The following is an 18296-nucleotide window of genomic DNA, read 5'->3' on the forward strand; positions in this document are numbered from 1 at the left end:
CTAGGAGACAAGTACTTGCGCTTCTGCTCTTTCTGCCTTAGCCCTGTACTCTACACATGTCAAGTCTTTCTGCACCTCCCTCATTCATGGAAATAGCTGTGTCTTCACAAATGGAGAAAGGTGACAGGCAGGTTCAAGGGGGTTACAGGCATGTTTGTGCTTCTGTTTTAGCAACCTATGATGCTTTTGAGGGCTGTAATATTCTCACCCACATAATTCTATTGCATAAGCATCTCATGCCACTCTGAGAACAACCTACAAACTGAGAGACTGCAGTCAGCCTCACCTGCGATGATTCACTGCCTATAAATGTGGTGCTTCCCTAGATGGAAACTGGTCGTCACAGCTCCATCGCATTGTGTTGTAAGCTGCTAGAAACTGCTTTCACAACTGATTTACAGATGCCTTCATTACAGATATATGATATCTCAAGTGTTTTCACTGATGTTGGAAAAGTTTGGCACACTTCTCAGGGTGTATCTTATATGCCAAAAATTTCAAGAAGCAATATGATTATGAGTATTATTCAACTTGTAAATACACTTACTAGGTGTAACTGTCCATCACTCTCAAAAGATAAATTACAACATACGTTTGTGGGTAGATGATGTTGGGGTGAAGGAGAGCTGGCTCTGTTGAAGGGACCTTCTCTGCCTCTGTCAACAGTCATTGATCCTGTCCTAGTGTGTGTACATGTGTAGTATAGAACGCAGGAGTGGCTAGTGTGTATGAGAAAGAAGGGGAAGAGTGACCAAAAAACGCTAGAATCATAACAAAGAATCTTGAGTCAAAGTTCTGTCTTGGCAAAATCTTGATTGTGAAAAGGTATATGCAGCTGTGAGCTTCTTATAGGAGCAATAGTCTTGCAGATTAATTTCCTGTTGGAAGATACACATGACACTAAGCAGTGCTGTTTTAATGATAAGATCAATCTTCAATAGCTAAATCTTCAATGGCTAAACAACATGCAGACAGTATTCTCTTTCAGACAGTTATAAACAAGGCCCGATGGCCAGAGCACACTCTAATGAAAGAATTCCCCAGATCCTCTCTAGTTTGTCTTAAATCCTCCAAAAACAAATGGGCTGGTTTAGGGCTTCCTTCAAGAGAAGGTACTGTTAAAGAGCACTTACTGTGTTGTCAGTTTTTGAAAGGGGAAATGAGTAAGAAGGCTGTGTGCCTGGAGTCTAAAGGAAGAGGAAGCATTGGGCTAGAATTGAGCGTGTTTGGATTTGTTTCTCAGCTCTGCTGTGTGCTTCCTGAGACTAATCATTTAAATCTTAATTCTCTGTTTCTGAAAATCATAGATGTTATTTCCTGTCCATTGTAGTTTATATTTGCACTGAATACCTTTGTAGGCAAGGACTGTCTCTGCTCTTTTTGTCTGTGATATCTAATACAGGACACAGTGAGGTCCTGACCTCTTTTGTGACGTTTATGTACAAAGTGATACAAATGATGGCTAATGCAATGGAAAAGTTTAAAATATTCATGCTGTGTTGATGAGACTGTGGTGTGTCAACACACAGCACCATTTTCCTGAGTTGTTGAAAGTGCATTAAACGAACTTTCTCTAAGCACAAATAAGGTAGAAAAACATCTTTGTTTTAATTGTTTCTGGAACCGTGCTTTGTTCAGTAAAGACAACCCTGGATGACTTGTCTGGGGGCAGAGACCAGCTTGGTGGCCAAACTGATTCTGTTAGTCCAAAATCATGTTTCTTCTTCTGTATAAGATCCGTCTATCCACTCTTACCCACAGACTCCCTCCTCATGTGCTCATGCAACTGTGGGTATGGGCAACAGTGCTACAGGCTCTGTGCTTGGTGATCCACACCATAGTTACAGGTGGCTGGTAGATCAGAGCATCTGCTCACCTGCGGTGTCTGAGGTGGCAATTCAGTTTGGGTAGTTAAAGCTCTGTGCAAACAAACGTGTCCTTTTATTTAACAGCAAGATTGGTGTGTGGCCCCATTTCTGAGCACAAGCAGATGGGGCAGCAACATTCTCCCTTTCTAGCTGCCTTTTACCTCATTTATCCCAGTGCAGACAGAAGAGAAGTGGGCTGATAAATGAGGAGTTTTAAGGTGAATGGAGTTGGTTTCTCTATGTCAAAATCTGGCAGTGATCATAGGACCGATCACCATAAGGCCGACGGTAACAACTAAGCAAGTTATACGTGGGAACTAGTATTTTGTATGACGTATGCTCTGGCCTTTAAAAGGCATGGTTAGCAGGTGGTGGTAAGACTTCAGAGAGATAACAAATGAGGAGGTAAGGTTTTTCGGAAAGTGACTCTCTTGTGTGGGAGAGAGTATATGAACTACAGGAGACAGAAAAGCAAAGTCTCAGGTTGATTATTACAAATTATTTGGAGCTGAAATATCTGGGCTGGCCAAAACGTTTCGATTTTTTTTTTCCCCCCAAATATAATACTTCCTGAGTGTTGCCTGTCTTGTCGGTAGTTGCAGGTGAGGACTTGTGAATATGGCCAGACTTCTTTGCAACTGGTGGATCAAACTAGAGTTGTGATGGCTGGTAACATCTCTAGGTTCAAATTTGTTGCATTTTCACCAACTTGAAACTGTGGTCATTTGTCTGTGAGCTGTAATGTTCCATACACTTTGAAGCTTCCCCCTCCTTGAAGACTATTTCCAATCTAACAGTGGCGAATACAGCAAATTTATACCAGCTGCTGACACGCAGTGTTATGCTCAGATATCTGCAAGGCCAGGGAGTGGTGCAGAACATGTCTAGAGGCTTTGCCTGATCAGTGGTGAGAACCCAATGCCAGCCACTTCTATAAAAGCTGGGCTCTTGCTCTTAAAGTATATGTGTGCTTAATGGGAGGCTTATCCATATCTCTAAAATCCATTTGTGCCAATGATCCAGTCAGTCATTAAACCCATTAGTATGGCTTAGCTTCTTCATTTTGTCTCCTGAAGTTCATTTTTCCATTTTTTTCTTAAGATCAATGTTGGATTAATTGGCAGGCATGTGGGAAAGCATCCTTAATGGTATGATGGTCCTTAGAAGTAGCCATGTCCCATGTCACAGAATGATTGTCCTGGTTGTTTCCAGTTTTCTTATACAGTGACAAGATGACAAGTAGGAGAAATAGCAGTGATGATGACACCGAAGTCTCACTTACAGGGCTGGTTATTTTCATCAGTTAAATATTGACGTCTTAGAGCGGATTTGTAACTGTTTAAAAATTGAAGGTAACGTACAATTATGTTCAGTTTAGTGGGATGATTCACTGTATGGATAACAAGTGGTTCCTGAAACTTTGGCTTTGGCTTCTGAGCCTTTGAGCATGTGGCGTTGTGTTAGCCAGTTCTGAAATGATCCAAGAATGATGTGCTATTTGCATATGGTTCTCAACAAAAAGGAGAATAATATTAAAGAGCTTACATGGTTATTTCTTAATTTATGTATTTCTCCTATAGTCCCGTTAGTACAATCTGTACACCTAGGGAGATTCATTTGTTTCAAATTTGATGCTTTAACCACTAAATCATCACCTCCAGCTGGCACTGAAATAAAGTGATTTGCATCATCTACATCAGCAGGGAAGTGTCACCTTTGTTAAAAAAAGAACCACCGACACACAGACTTAATTATCTATTCAGAGTGCAAGCTAGCAGCTCAAATGTAGTGATTTTTCTCCAAAACCGAACCAGATATTTAAAGAGGCATGATCAAAATCACGCTTCTCTGAAAAAGTAACTTCTAAAGATAGCTATAACTGATCTTTTCTAAAAAAAAAAAAAAGGCTTGCTTCTGTGTCTTAGATTGTGTATATTTTATATAATTGGCTTGGCTGCTTATCTGTTGCCAGTTTTCTCCTATCTTTGTCACATGGCTGCTAACAATTTGCTCCTTTATTAAAAAGATGGTTTTGTTTCAAAGCCACAGATGTTTGCAGGTAGACTCAGACTTCTGGTCTTTGAGCCTGACTAATGTGCTGTGATAAACCTGCTCTCCTTCCATAGAAACACCGAGTGATTTAGATTTTAAAAGCTGTCATTTCAAATACTTTTCCTTTTTGTCACTCAAGCCACTAGTGTGAAATTTTGTACTGAACCCTTTTAAGATGCTGTTAGGTCAAATAATAGCACTGGAAAATGCATCTAATAAAATGCTGTTGAATAGCTTATTTTAACAATTTAGCGCATGGCACGTCATTAATAATAAGTGTAGTTGCAGTTTAGATCCACAGAAAAATCTTATTTTTGTGTAGGATGTTTGAAGTCCCTGTGCTGGACAGTCAGGAACACAGAAGCTGTGCAGCCCACTTGCTGCTGCTGGGGCTGTCTCTGAGCAGCCCTGGCCGCAGGGCCAGACCCCAGCCCGCCCTGGCATTGAGGGGCTGTTACATCCATCGCTCTCCCCGTGCTCTGGTAGCGCTCGTGGGACTCCTTCCTAGCACAGCTTTCTGGAAAGGCTGGCGGGACTATCTACACACGTCCAGCCGGAGGCCAGAATCTAACGTGAGAAGTCTCTTTGCTGGGTGTTTCATTCTCGGCGGAAATTTCGATATTGCCCCTGTTAACAAGCGCCGAGGGAGACGTGTCAGTGTTGCCCGGCCGGATGGTCCCTGTGCAGCCATAGAGCCCTTTGCCGCCGCCCAGCCCCACGGCTGCCGCCCCGGCGCCCTTTATTTCTACCCGGAGCTGCTGCTCCTCTTCGCCTGCTGCATCCCAGGTGGTGCTGGAGGAGGAGGAGAAGCTGCTGGTTTATTCAGTCAGTGATGCTCGGATTGTGGGCGGGAGCAACTCTATTTTTTTTTTTTTGCCTCTTTCGGCTCTGCTTGTCCTTCCTCTTCTCTCCCGCACCTCGACTTCGCTGTCTCTGCACTGCAGATCCCCGCTAGCCAGTTCAGCCGCTGCCGCGCCTCGCGGTCCGGGCCCCGCACCCCGCCATGCCCCCCGCCCCGCCGCCCTAGGACGAGCTTTCGGGCACCGCTGGCAGCGAGGGGCCGGGGCTGCCATGCGGCAGGACCGGCTGACGGGCTCGCTGCGGCGCGGCGGGCGATGCCTGAAGCGGCAGAGCTCGGGCGGCGGCGTGGGCACCATCCTCAGCAACGTCCTCAAGAAGCGCAGCTGCATCTCCCGGACGGCGCCGCGCCTGCTCTGCACCTTGGAGCCAGGTAACCCGCTCCCCGCGGCGGGGCGGCGACGCGGCGGCTGCAATCCCGTAAGCGGCTTAGCCGGGGCGGGGGGGCGCCGGGGCCCGGGCCGCTGCCTCCCCGCGGGGGCTGCGCGGCGAGGAGGACGCGGCCGGAGGGCGATGAGGGCCGCGGGTAGGCGCGGCGGGCGGGGGGGACGCGCCCCGGGGGCGGTGGCCGGCGGCCGGCCCCGGCCCAAGGCAAATGGCCGCGGTTCGCCGGCCGGCGCTGCGGCGCGGTTCAGCCTGCCGGAGGAGCCGTGGCCGCGGCCTGAGGCGCGGCGGCGGAGGTGCCGCCCGGGCTGGGCCGGCCTCGGGAAGGGGAGCGGGGCCTCCGAGGCCGCCGGGCTTGGGCAGCCGGCGGAGGCACCAGCGGCGGGGGCAGCGGAGCCAGGCTGGCCCCAGGCAGGGGGCCGGAGGCGTCCGCGGGCCCTGCGCAGGAGCAGCGCGCTGCCCCTTCTCCGCGGGGCTCCCACCGCTCTCCCCACCCGGCGGATCGCGGCTCCGCTCCTCCTCAGCTCTCCCGACTCCTTTCCCGGCGCCTCCCCAAGGCGTCGCCGCCTCCCAGCGCTTTTGTGCCGTTTGCCCGTGCCCGGTCCCTGCTGTCTCTCTCCCTTCTTCCCCAGGGGCCGCGGCCCCGCCGCTTTCCGCCCAAGTCACCCCCAAGCCGCCGAGGCCCTGCGGTCTCCCCTCAGACTCGCCGCACCTTTACAGCTGTATTTGCTAACTCCTGACGTGCCAGAGCCCCCTCCTGCTGCCCGGCCTTTGTCTGCGGTAGGGTGTTGTCTAAATTGGTAACCATGCCTTTCCTCAGGGGAAAGGCAGCAGCTCTGCAGCTGTTTTTTTCTGGATCCTGCTTCAGTACCAAAACCCTGTAAGGGCCAGGTGGTCAGCCAGCAATGTGCATTTTCTCCAGGGAAGTGGGGTCTCAGCACTGGTGGGTCATCAGTACTGAATGCTAGATTCTAGTTGTCTGACATCCAAATTTTGCATCATTTGTTTTTTATGAAGTCTTGGAGATTTAAATTCAATTTGCAGCGTCAGAGCTGTCACTTGCAGCTAAAACACTGTTGATCTTTGCCTAATCCTAGGCATTACAAAATGCACAAGCCTGAGCTGTACTAAACGAGAGCACAAAGCATAGAAACACTTAAGATTCAGTTTCCCATTGTACTAGCTGTGTGTGTGTCAGGCACACAGTGCTGACTGCTTCTGTGTTTGAGCTGAGTTTCGGGTGCTATTATTGATAAGGTCTCAGATATATTCAGGTATGCGTTTATGGGATTGCTGTTACCAGGTACATTTCCTGACTCGTTATTCTCATGCACCCCAGCTCCTGCAGGAGTCTTCTGATACCCTAGATAATTATGTTATCTGGATAATGACATTCTTTTATCTATACTTCCACAAAGACTGGGGGAGATGATCAGAGTCGTAACCACAAATGCCATAGTCTTAAAGCTAGGAAATCCCGCTGAGTTGGGGTTTTCATGTGGTTCATATGTAAGTAAATAATGCCACTCAGGATGCGTGCTTTCATACAGTGATGGAGATGGGGCACCTAAGGTTTTATTAGTGTCTGTATCAGATGTCTGTTCATATTGTGGAGTTTCTGTAAACTGCAGATTTTAGATGTGTTTTGATACGTCCCAATGAGCTCTGGCTCTTGACAAAAGTGATGTCATGCAGAGTTACTCAGAATGTTACTTTTATTTCTCTTTTTACAAACAAAACCCCACATTTAGAGATAAATTACAGGGCAAGGCTAAGGATCTTCCTGAACCACAAGTGGCAATAAGGTGGTAGTTTATGTTGCCATTTTTTCCCCTAAGTTTGGACTCCCACTGCACATGAATCTACTTTAGGCCTTTTTCCTTGTTTGTTTTCCATAAAATATTTATTGGCTTTCCATGGGAGAGGTTTCAACAGCTGCTTTTAAGTACAGCCAAGAACCTACAGTGATGTGCTGTGTAAGTTTGAAGCTGTAGCTCATATACATACATCAGAACAGGTCATCTTCCTATGCTTTTTCTGAAGAAATCCCAGACTTTGGCCCATCATTTGTTTAATATTGGTGAAGAGTGGGGATTTGGTGCCTTCACCCAGGTATTTGGCTGACCACAACATTTTTTCTCCCCTTGTTTGGCTCATGATGTGGTCCTGTGCTATGGTTTGGTGATGCGGTGCAAGTCTGCTAGGGTTTGGGAATCCTAGGGGTATCGTTCTCCCTCTTACAACCTTTTGTTGTCAGGAGTCATAGTGTATTTTACGTGGGAAAGCTAACGGTGCTAGTTGTTGTGTTGTAGTTTTGTTTTGGTTTGATTTTCTCCTTTAAACAGCCTTTTTTGCAGTGCTTTCAGGTGACCTGGTTGCAAGGGCATTGAACTTGCCATATTGCAGCATTCTGCTACCCTTCAGAAATTTGACTGTGCCAAACAACTGTACCTTTGTAGAGCTAATTCATATGTGTTCCAAACACATTCCTGCATACATGGGTTAATATGATTTTTAAGCATGAAGCATCAGTTGAAAGTTTATGACCTAGAGGTAATACTTAGTATGTCAACTGACACTATAGCCTTGCTGCCTTGATGTAAAAGGGCTGAGTTGTAGTGACAGTGCTTACAGTCCCCAAGAGCAGGAACTAGGCTGTCCATGCAGAGGAGCTGGAAAGAAAAATTCCCCCCAGATGTCTTTTATGCAAGACCAGGTGTTTACGCAATGGAGAGGAATGTGGCCCAGAGATAGAGGATGGACAAAAACAAGAAAATACAGTGAAAATGGGTATAGAAGGTCTGTGGTAGGGTTGGATGGGTGCGGGATGCTATGTGGGTATAGAAGGTACTGGGGAATCCAAGTTAGTTTGTGGGGAAAAGGCAACTGAATACAGAATTAAAGGGAGTTGCTGGTAATGCGTAGCACATGATGAAAGTGTAAGGGAGAAAAGATGGTATGTGGGAGGAGGCCCTGGGGAAAGGCTGGTGATGATCCAGGCAAGAGCGGACAGCATGAAAATGACAGGGCTGAGTGCAGAAAGAGAAGTATGTGCAGGGGTGGGAGATTTGTTAGGAAAAAAATAAGATAGGAAGGCCTGGGAAACCAAGAGAGGTTGGAATAGGCATAGGCATTAATTTTCTTGAAGCTCTAAAGCCCAAGGACAAATTTGATGAAGAGTGCAGAAACTGCACATAGCAGGGTGATTCTTGTGCCAGAAACAAGTAACAGGCAGTGAGCTGCTGCTCCAAGCTTGCTGGTTGCCCTCCTGCAGATGCCCCAGGAAGGTCCTGGGTGGCAGTAGCCTTTCCTGGCTCCCTCTCTACTGTTTGTGTTGCAGCTTCTTTTTACTTGATTTTTATTGATCAAGGTTGTAATTTTTTTTATTTCAGGAAATGTAAATTATTTAAAATGGGCAGGAGTGAGGAACCATTCCTGTATGGCCTGTGGCTCACTCCCCATGGCTCTTTCCCTCCCCTTTCATAAAATCATCACATAATTTGATTTTTGGAATGTTTCTAACTGGAACCAAGTAAGGGGACACAGACATCAGAGCTTCTATGAGAGGTTACAGTGTATGGCCTGACTGAGGGGTTCCTCACCATACTGAAGAGAGAGCGCCATGTACTCTCGTGTTACCACATAATTTTACATTATTCTAATTTCTAGTAATTGTCACACCTGTCTTAATTGACTGCCATGATCTAATAAACTTTTGTAGATGGAGTTTCAAGGGTGTCACTTCAGTCTCATTTAATCAAGAGACACAGCTCTCTTGGACGCTGTGTGAGATCCATGGTCATGATGTTCATGTAGTGGTATCTTACTATGCTTGATCTTTTGCAGACTTGTCTGTCTCTGCTTGCATTTTTCCTTTTAAATTTATAAGACAAAGAGGGAAGTTGTTACTGAGATCTTTCAGTCTTAGAAAACGGGAAAGTGATTAATATTTGGCTGCTGAGTTGGAAATGAATACATGATTATTTTGGAAGGCTTCTTTGCTGCAAGGCAGTGTTAGATAACCCATCAACACCTCTTGCCTTAACAAAAGGAGTTCTTGGTCATGATATCTTTTTGTATGTATTAGGGCTTTCTAGTATTTACCACTAGATTGCTTGGGAATGAGACTCACTTTTTTTGCATTTACAGCAAACGTGATACAATTTTATCTTAGCAGGTTACTCACATTGTTACATTGCTTTGAATTATTATGAAAAGATTTATCTATTAGAAATCCCTGCTGACTGTCATGGAGTTATGGGCAAGAATACTAATAAACAGTTACTTCCAGGAATAACCGCTAATGATTTAATGTTTTTGAAGACATTTCTATTATGGTTCAAAGCTTTTATTTTTCTAGATCCGACAAGCGTGTCTTTTAAATCTGAAGCAGGGAAATGAACGCACTGATCCCTAAATCTGTGATGCAATTCTAAAATGCTAAAATTCTACACAATACTAATTTTTGTGTGAATTATCTATCTTTCTTTTCCCTCTCCCTGCACCAAAGGCAAAAAAAAAAAAAAAAAAAAAAAGCCTTGAAGGAGAAGGCTTTGTCTTTAAATTTATATTTATCAGGCAGTAAGGCTTTAAAATTACTTATCACTACATTAGCATGCAAATGCTGAAAGGCATTTTACATTCCATAACCAGCATATGCCACTACAGTTTGGGTTTCTGTCAGACCCACAGGCTTAGTCCTCCAAAGCATTAAGTATTGCTGGCGAGTTGATTAGCATGGATTTTATATACTTGTAACCTTGCAGGATTAAAATATGTGTGGTTTTGGTTTTATTTTAAAATATACGCGGCTATTAAAATATATATTCAAAACCGTTTGGCTCGATATTCTAGAAAGAAAAGAGGCTCTTCATAACATAATTTTAAATATGGAACAATATATAAATTATGGAGGAAAAACAAAGGAAGGCTTTATTCTTTATGGCAGAAGCCCAGCGGGAGGGGGTGGGATGCGTCGTGGTGTTCAGCACCACCACCCTGGACAGCGGCGCTTGAAGGACCAAAGACTTGACCCTTCGAGACGCGGCCTGGAAAAGCCCATTTGAAGTGTTACTGTTCTACCTGTTCTGCTGTACCCAGCACCACAATCAGCATCCAGACAACAGCCAAACTTTAAATTGTAGCATTTTATGTAACACCGTGTTTTATAGACTAATAGCAGGGGTGCTTTATAGCAATGAAAATCATTTGCTCGTGAAGCTAAAATAAAATTTAAGCTTAAATGAGAATACTGACCAAATGTGCTTTGCATTCTGAGGGACTATATAAAAATTTATATTCCAAGCAATAAAATAATTTTAGCACTGCAAAGTTAGAAATTAGGATTGAGTGATTTTAATGTCAAGAAGTTGAAACAAATGGAAGGAAACGCTTTGTATCTGTATATATATGGACATATATATGTATATTTTTTTGTGTGCGTGTGGATGCATATCGTATTTTGCAGTGTAAAAATATAGTTTGTAGAATAGTGAACTCCATGATTTTTAGGGAAATGAGTTGTGCAGAAGTACATCATTAGACTAAAGAGGGCATTACTGCATTTTAAAAACATTTTGTCCATGTACTACTTAACATGTGCCTCAAATCCACTGTGAAGACAAAAAAATCACAGAAACAAGTTGAAATATAGTTGTTGAAACATGTAGCTGAAATCTTTTGTTCTTATTTCAGTTGTGTGTTTTTTATTTTTATCTTCTGAGCTAAATTAAAAGAATGATTGTGATTACTTTTTTTCTTTTTGTTTCCAGGGGTTGATACAAAATTGAAATTCACTCTTGAACCATCTTTAGGTCAAAATGGTTTTCAGCAGGTAATTTGATTCATTTTTTTCTTGAGTTTGTGAAGGACTGGATTCTCTTCAGTCAAGGTGCTTGCCCTAGTTTAAAAGTGCATCTGTCATCATAATGTCAGAATATTATTTGCAATTGCATCAAGAGCTGTTCCATTAGCATTTGGAAAATGTAATAGGCTTTCATTGTTTACTCAGATATCTCATAAGTTTTTGTGTCCTAGAACATTACATTTTTGTTATATCGTATCTTCCCTGTGAGTGGATTATGCAGTTAAACTCTGAAATGTGTGCAGTAAAATGAAATGAATGTGTATGTCTGAAGTGCTGTAAATGTTGCTATACTGTTGCATTAAGCTAGTGGTGGATTTCCTATATTTTTTGATGTTTTTGCTTTTAGTGGCATGATGCGCTTAAAGCAGTGGCCAGATTGCCGACAGGCATACCGAAAGAATGGCGGAGAAAGGTAGGTAGACCTATATGCTTTGTGGGACGCGTTGCCTGTCAGTTTCTCAGGAGAGGTGAATGACATCAATATTATGAGTGTTTTTTAACAAATATTTGGAAGTTTTAAGTTCAAGTTGTATTGGGGATTTTTCCCAGTTTACATTATTCAGTGATAACCTCACAGGGCAGCTGGAGAGCCTGAGGAGACAGGTAAAGATGGTGTTTTCAGTGGTTGGGCTCTTTCTGCTTGAGGCTTTGGTAACTTATTCTGGTGCAGATGTTATTGCTTCATTCTGTCAGTCTCAAGGAGTCGCATCGGTGAAGCTGCCCCCACAGCTGAAGATCAACTGAAAGGAGAGCAAATCTCCAGTGTAGGCTGTCATACTTTTGAAGGTGAAGTTGTTAGATGCTGGTGCTGTCAAGAATGCTTGTAGAAACATTTGATAGGGGAACAGCAGATTGCTTAAATTAGGGAAGCTCACAGTCAGGAGTGATGTAGAATGATAGAGTGCACCATTAGTGGGAAATTGCACCAAATTATTGTTGTAGGAAAGAGTCCACTGGGATTTTGCTAAACTTACTTTATTGCTTTCTTTAACAACGTTTGAAGTTCCCTAGCCTAAAAAAGGTATGTCTATTCATCTTTTCTATGAAGCTAAATAATTCACATGATCTCACTTTAAACATGCAATTTTAATAAAAAGAATATTTGTAAAGCTTTATAAAATACTTGTAGTTCCATATATTTTCAATGCATCTTATTAATTTTCTTTTGGTTGTCTTTCTAAACCAAACCATTTCCTTCTCCCCAATTTGTAAAAAGGAATAGAAGAGTTACAGCAGCATTGTTTTCCTCACACCACTATGATTTTATTTTTAATCTATGACTCCAGCATATTGTTATATCTGTCTAACAGCCTTTTTACTTTCCTGAAGTGTTCTTTTCCAACACACCAATTAGTCTCTCAGGAACTTTTCTGTGGTATGTGAGCAGGAGAGGTCATAGAATCACAGAATGGTTAAGGTGGAAAGGGACATCTAGAGGTCATCTGGTCCAACCCCACTGTTCAAGCAGAGCCACCTACAGCCAGTTGCCCAGGACTGTGTTTAGATGGCACTTGGGTATCTCTAGGGATGGAGACTCCACAACCTCTCTGGGCAACCTGTGCCAGTGCTTGGTCACCCTCACAGTAAAAAACGTTTCCTCATGTTCAGACAGAACCTCCTGTGTTTCAGTTTGTTTCCATTGTCTTTTGTCCTGTCATTGGGCACCACTGAGGAGAGCCTTCAGGTATTTCTATGCAATTATAAGGTCTCACACGAGCTTTCTCTTCTCCAGGCTGAATAGTCCTAGCTCTCAGCCTTTTCTTATAGCAGAAATGCTCCAGTCCTTTAATCCTCTTAGTGATCCCTTGTTGGACTCTTCAGTAGCTCTGTATCTCTCTTGTACTGAGGAACCTGGGACTGGACCCAGCACTCCAGGTGTGTCTCACCAGTGCTGGGCAGAGGGGAAGGATCACCTCCCTGGACCTGCTGGCAATGCTCTGCCTGATGCAGCCCAGGAGGCTGTTGGCCTTTGCCACAGGGGCACATTGCTGGTCAACTTGGTGTCCACCAGGACCTCCAGCTCCTTCTCTGCAAAGCTGCTTTCCAGCTGGGTGGTCCCCAGTGGATACTGGTGCCTGGGGTTGTTCTTCATCAGATACAGGACTTTATACTTCTCCTTGTTGAACTTCATGAGGTTCTTGTCAGCCCATTTCTCCAACCTGCCAAGGTGCCCTCAGGCTTATCAGCCACTTCTCCCAGTTTTGTGTCATCAGCTGACTTGCTGAGGGTGTGCTCTGCCACCAGCAAGGAAGCTGGTGAAGGGTCTAGAGAACAAGTCCTATGAGGAGGGACTGAAGAAACTGGTGTTGTTCAGCCTGGAGAAAAGGAGGCTGAGGGGAGATCTTATTGCTGTCACCAACTACCTGAAAGGAGATTTTTAGCATGGAGGATGTTGGTCTCTTCTCCCAAATGACAAGCAATAGGACAAGAGGAAATTACCTCAAGTTGCACCAGGGGAGGTTCGAATTGGATATTAGGAAAAATTTCTTCATGGAAAGGGTTGTCAGGCATTGAAACAGGCTGCCCAGGAAAGCGGTGGAGTCACCATCCCTGGAGGGGTTTAAAAGACACTTAGATGAGGTTCTGAGGGACATGGTTTAGTGCCAGTGGTACGTTAACGATTAGACTTAATATTCTTAAAGGTCTTTTCCAACCAAAATTCTTCCATGATTCTATGGTCATGCAGCTCAGATCTCTGTCTTCTCCTTCTCATTTTGCCCTTCTCTGTGTTTGCTCATGTGTGACCACATGATGCTAACCAAAGAAATAGTGACAAGAAAAGGGATGTGGTCTTTTCACTGCCATTCCCTGGTTTTCCAATTATTTTAAGATTGATACCAAAATAAAAGAAGCATTTTGTGCTGACAGCGTGCCGATTGCCTCCTTTGCTGGCAGCAGAAGGAGCAGGGTGACGTCTGCATTGTTGCTGTGGCATGTGACATTTGTTTTCTGGGGCTGGCAGAGATAAAGAATCCAGTCAAACAACATCAGCAGGGTGTCAGTAGTGCCAGATGCTGCTGGGAGGCAGAACAGTGGCATTCCTCTGCATGGGTGGCTTTGCAAAAGTGTGGGAAGGGACATTTAAATGCAGAAAACATGAGATTCTGGGAGCTGTCTATAAATTCCTCCATCACACAGCTATCTAAGTGTTTAAGTCTGTGGGAAGTGTCTGAATTGCTTTTCTCACTTGAGTGATTTAACGGCCGATATAAAACTCAACCAGTTTGCTTTCATGATTTCTTTCGATTTCCTTTCCAATAAAGATCCTTTATTGTTATATATTGTCATTGTATGACCCCTCATGTCTTTCATAGTTGGGGAACTTTTCAAATGTTTAATAAAGGTCCAGCCTTTATTTTTCAGATGCATAAATATGCTCTGGTAATTATTAGGCTTTAAATATAGTCAAAATGTTTGGTTTTAGAAGTCCCTGTAGCACCAGCAGTTTAGGAAGCCCTCTTGTAAGAGTAAGTTACTCTGATCCAAGTGATAATGTCAGATCAGTCCCAAATGCTTAATACCGGACGCTATTCTTCTGCAAAGTTGACCAGAAGAGACCTCTGGTAGAGAAAAGCACCACTAGATTTCTTCTGTGGGGTTTCCAGGAGATGGATCCATGATGGAGTCTGAGGAATGCCTGCAGCAGTGTTACCTTTTTATAAACCTCCTTGCTGGTTATGAGGTTAGAAGGGCTGAACTGACCAGGAGGGTGGGCTTCTGCCTACTTTAATTCTGCAAAAATTGTTTTAGATGCAGTTCTGCATATTTCAAGCTCAACTGCAGATCTCATATGGGTGAAGCTGATGAGGTTCATCTAACAGTACATATGAAAACTGTTAATATTTTATGAGAGAAATAATTCATTTTGTTGTCTTGCTTTGTGTGTATTTTAGGTTTGGCTGACCCTAGCTGATCAGTACTTACACAGTATAGCCATCGACTGGGATAAAACCATGCGTTTCACATTCAATGAAAGAAGTAATCCTGATGATGACTCCATGGGCATTCAGATAGTAAAGGTAGCCAGCTAACTTGTTATTTTAATTTTTTAATGAAAAGTGATTTTTTTTTAATTAGGTGGAATTTGGGTTTATTTTGTTCTCTGCAACTGCTTTGGCAAAAATTACACCTGAATTCCCTTTGGTCTACCAAAATACTTCTTCAGCTTCTTTGATCCTTCTACACTAGTCTGGGTAGTGTTAACTAGGGAAAAAAAATGCTGTTACTGATTTTTTTTTTTTTCCTCAGTTTCTGCTTTCTTATTTTAAAAGAAACACTGAAGTTTTGTGGAGACAGAGTAACATAAGTGGGATTTTTTCTCTCCTCTCCTCTTTTTCCCTTCCATTCCCTATAAACAAACACAAGTGTTTGCTGGGATTAGAAACTATGTTTTATAAGACAGCGATTGAGCATTTTGCAGTTATTTTACGATGGTGAAGCACCTTTGTCTATATTTAATATTTAAAGCAGTGGACAGTTTTGGGAAAGAGCTTAACAGATTTGTATTGCTATGTCTATTTACATATTTAGGAGGTATTACTCTATTTAGGAGAGATTGTGTCACCTTAACTAGAATACACAGAGTGAAATATTTTGTGTTCGTGATTATTACAATTGTCATCTGTACTTGGTTATTTAAGCTTATAGATATTACTCACGAGATATTAACAATTGTAGTGTGGTTTGCATTTCACTTAAAAATCACTTCAGTTTCAAGAATCCTGTTTCTGATTTTTGTTTTTAATGTTTTGAAAACTTAGTTGCCTGCCAGTTCTTTTATACTTCCATAAAAACAGTTGCTCTTTTGTTGTTCAATTAAGCAGCTATTACATCTTACCACTTTGAAACGTAAATATGTGTTAGTACCTTCTGTGACAACTTCTTAGGAACATCTTTTAGGTAACTTGTTTACTTAAGAGCTCGCTGAACCTATTTCTCCTCAGTGCGCTAAAAGTTTGCAGATTAAAAAAGAAACATTGTCATCAACTTTGAGAATATGTATTAGGAGGGTGGAGGTGGGATGAGAACTGGGACAGGCAGGAGAACTAAAAGGGGAAGGAAAATGCATATATTTTCTGTCTATTTTCTTTTTTTTTCCTGTAAAGGACCTTCACCGAACTGGTTGCAGTTCTTACTGTGGCCAGGAGGCAGAGCAAGATCGAGTGGTATTAAAACGCGTTTTGCTGGCTTATGCCAGGTGGAATAAATCTGTTGGCTATTGTCAAGGATTTAACATACTCGCTGCACTTATTCTGGAAGTAATGGAGGGCAATGAAGGGGATGCCCTGAAAGTGAGTAATTTTTTTTTTTTTCAGTGTTGAATACTGCTTTTAGTTGGTGAACTTTAGAATAAACCAGTGTGTGACTTTTGTAGACAGCCTGAAAGAACGAGACACGAAAGAGTCAATCAGTTTATATCTGAGAATTGTTTGTTTTCCTGTCTGAGCTAAAATGCACAGTTGCAATGTTATCAGTGTTAATTTTTTTTTTTTCAAACAGAAACAAATGAAGGTTTGGCCATAATAAAAACAAATAGGAATACTACTACTAACTGTTGAATATCTTATCCCATAATCCCAGATCTGCCTTCAGATACCATAGGTAGCTGAAACATTCAGATTGCATTATCAGCCTCTTATGTGGTGGTAACATGTGGGGCAGTTAATAAATCTGCTGCATTTTAAAGCAAATTCTAGGAAAACAAATGTTTTAAATGAAGAAAGTATCTATTGCAACTGGTAAATACCTGAAGCTGCTTGCTTAAAATGCATTCTCAAAACAATTTACATGCCAGTGAAATAGAATAGACTGCAGCGGTGCAAAAAGGTTTCTGTTCTTTTCTGTGCTCTCATATATCTTGAGATTTCTGAAGTAATATCATGTAGTGGGAAGGGAGCAAAATCCTTTACGAAATGGTTTCTTTAGGGTTTTGTGTCATATGTCGTAAGAAATTAATGATAACACAAATAGCATAGTTGTAAGTTAATGTTATATTATTCTTCCATTGGTAGAAATATATTTGAACAAAATAAAGCATATTTTTAAAAGATAATGAGGTGTCCCGGTATTCAGCAAAGGCTCAGGAATGCGTCTGATAAAATATGAAACTCCAGCTTCCTTGTGTACCATGTTTTGATCATCTGTTTATGTCAATCCTTAAAACTTAACAAAAAACCAAAAAACAAGCCATCAAAAATGTGTAAAAGCTATTGATTTGTCTGTATTGACTACTGATCTACATGCTTTAAAACATGGAACAGAAGACTGTTCTTGCCCCAAAAAATCTTGCAAGGACAAGCGGTGGTATGTGGTCACAAGCAGCTGGGAGAGAAAAGGAAGCAGTAAGACTGTGTAAGGTGGTGCTCGTGGAAGTCCAGTGTCTGCCAAGCTATTTCTGTGGGCATCTTATGAAAAGAAAGGGATTGGAAGGAGGATTGTCTCTTGGATAGGGAGGTGCCATGCTCCTCTCAAGCATTAGAGGCTGTATGGAAAGGATAAGGATGCTGGTTTGAAATTGTAACCAAGGTGTAAGCAAATCCCATTAGGCAAATGAGATGACCATATGTGGGCTCTCTGGGTATGGTTTGTAAGATAGTCTTGCAGGATTAAAAGCCATAGAGATTGCAAAAGATCCTGAAGTGAAGGCTAGCTTCTTCTGTTGGGCTGGTGATATACATTAACTTCTGCGTATTTCCTTGTTGCATTTGTTCATTCTTCAAAGTTTGACAGTATCCAGTTAATACATTACCACCCATGTAGCCAAGTGAGCTCACTTGAAACAGATGTCAGTTTAAATGTCTCATGCTGCTTTATTTAGCACCTTTTAAAGTGACAAGGTGAAGTGCAGCATACGGTAACACATCACAGTAAAATGTGTGGAGAATGTTTTTTTAAAGAACAGTATCTTGCATTTTGGAGAGGGAAAAAAGATGATTTGTGGCAGTTAACAAGCAGAGAAAGGACAGTGGAACTTTCCAATGGCATGGAGAATCTCATGAACACGTATCACAGTATCACAGTATGTTTGGGATTGGAAGGGACCTCAAAAGATCATCTAGTCCAATCCCCCTGCTGGAGCAGGAACGCCTAGGTGAGGTTGCACAGGAACATGTCCAGGTGGGTCTTGAATGTCTCCAGAGAAGGAGACTCCACAACCCCCCTGGGCAGCCTGTTCCAGTGTCTGTCACCCTCACTGAGAAGAAGTTTTTTCTCAAATTTAAGTGGAACCTCTTGTGTTCCAGCTTGATCCCATTACCCCTTGTCCTATC

At 42.7% G+C, this 18296-nt stretch overlaps 1 protein-coding gene across 1 annotated transcript in view; it reads left to right on the plus strand.

Moving 5' to 3' along the window:
* Positions 1-18296, plus strand: part of TBC1D30 (TBC1 domain family member 30) — a gene marked incomplete at its 5' end in the record, with an annotated part of 55104 nt that overhangs the window by 20107 nt on the left and 16701 nt on the right. Inside the window, 4 exons of the mRNA XM_080363208.1 lie at positions 10934-10995; positions 11375-11440; positions 14922-15047; positions 16134-16319. Coding sequence (XP_080219334.1) covers positions 10934-10995; positions 11375-11440; positions 14922-15047; positions 16134-16319 — 440 coding nt within the window. The remainder of the gene's footprint in view (positions 1-10933; positions 10996-11374; positions 11441-14921; positions 15048-16133; positions 16320-18296) is intronic.

Source organism: Nesoenas mayeri (genome assembly GCF_963082525.1).
Source record: "Nesoenas mayeri genome assembly, chromosome: 1".
In the NCBI taxonomy this organism is placed as follows: Eukaryota; Metazoa; Chordata; class Aves; order Columbiformes; family Columbidae; genus Nesoenas; species Nesoenas mayeri.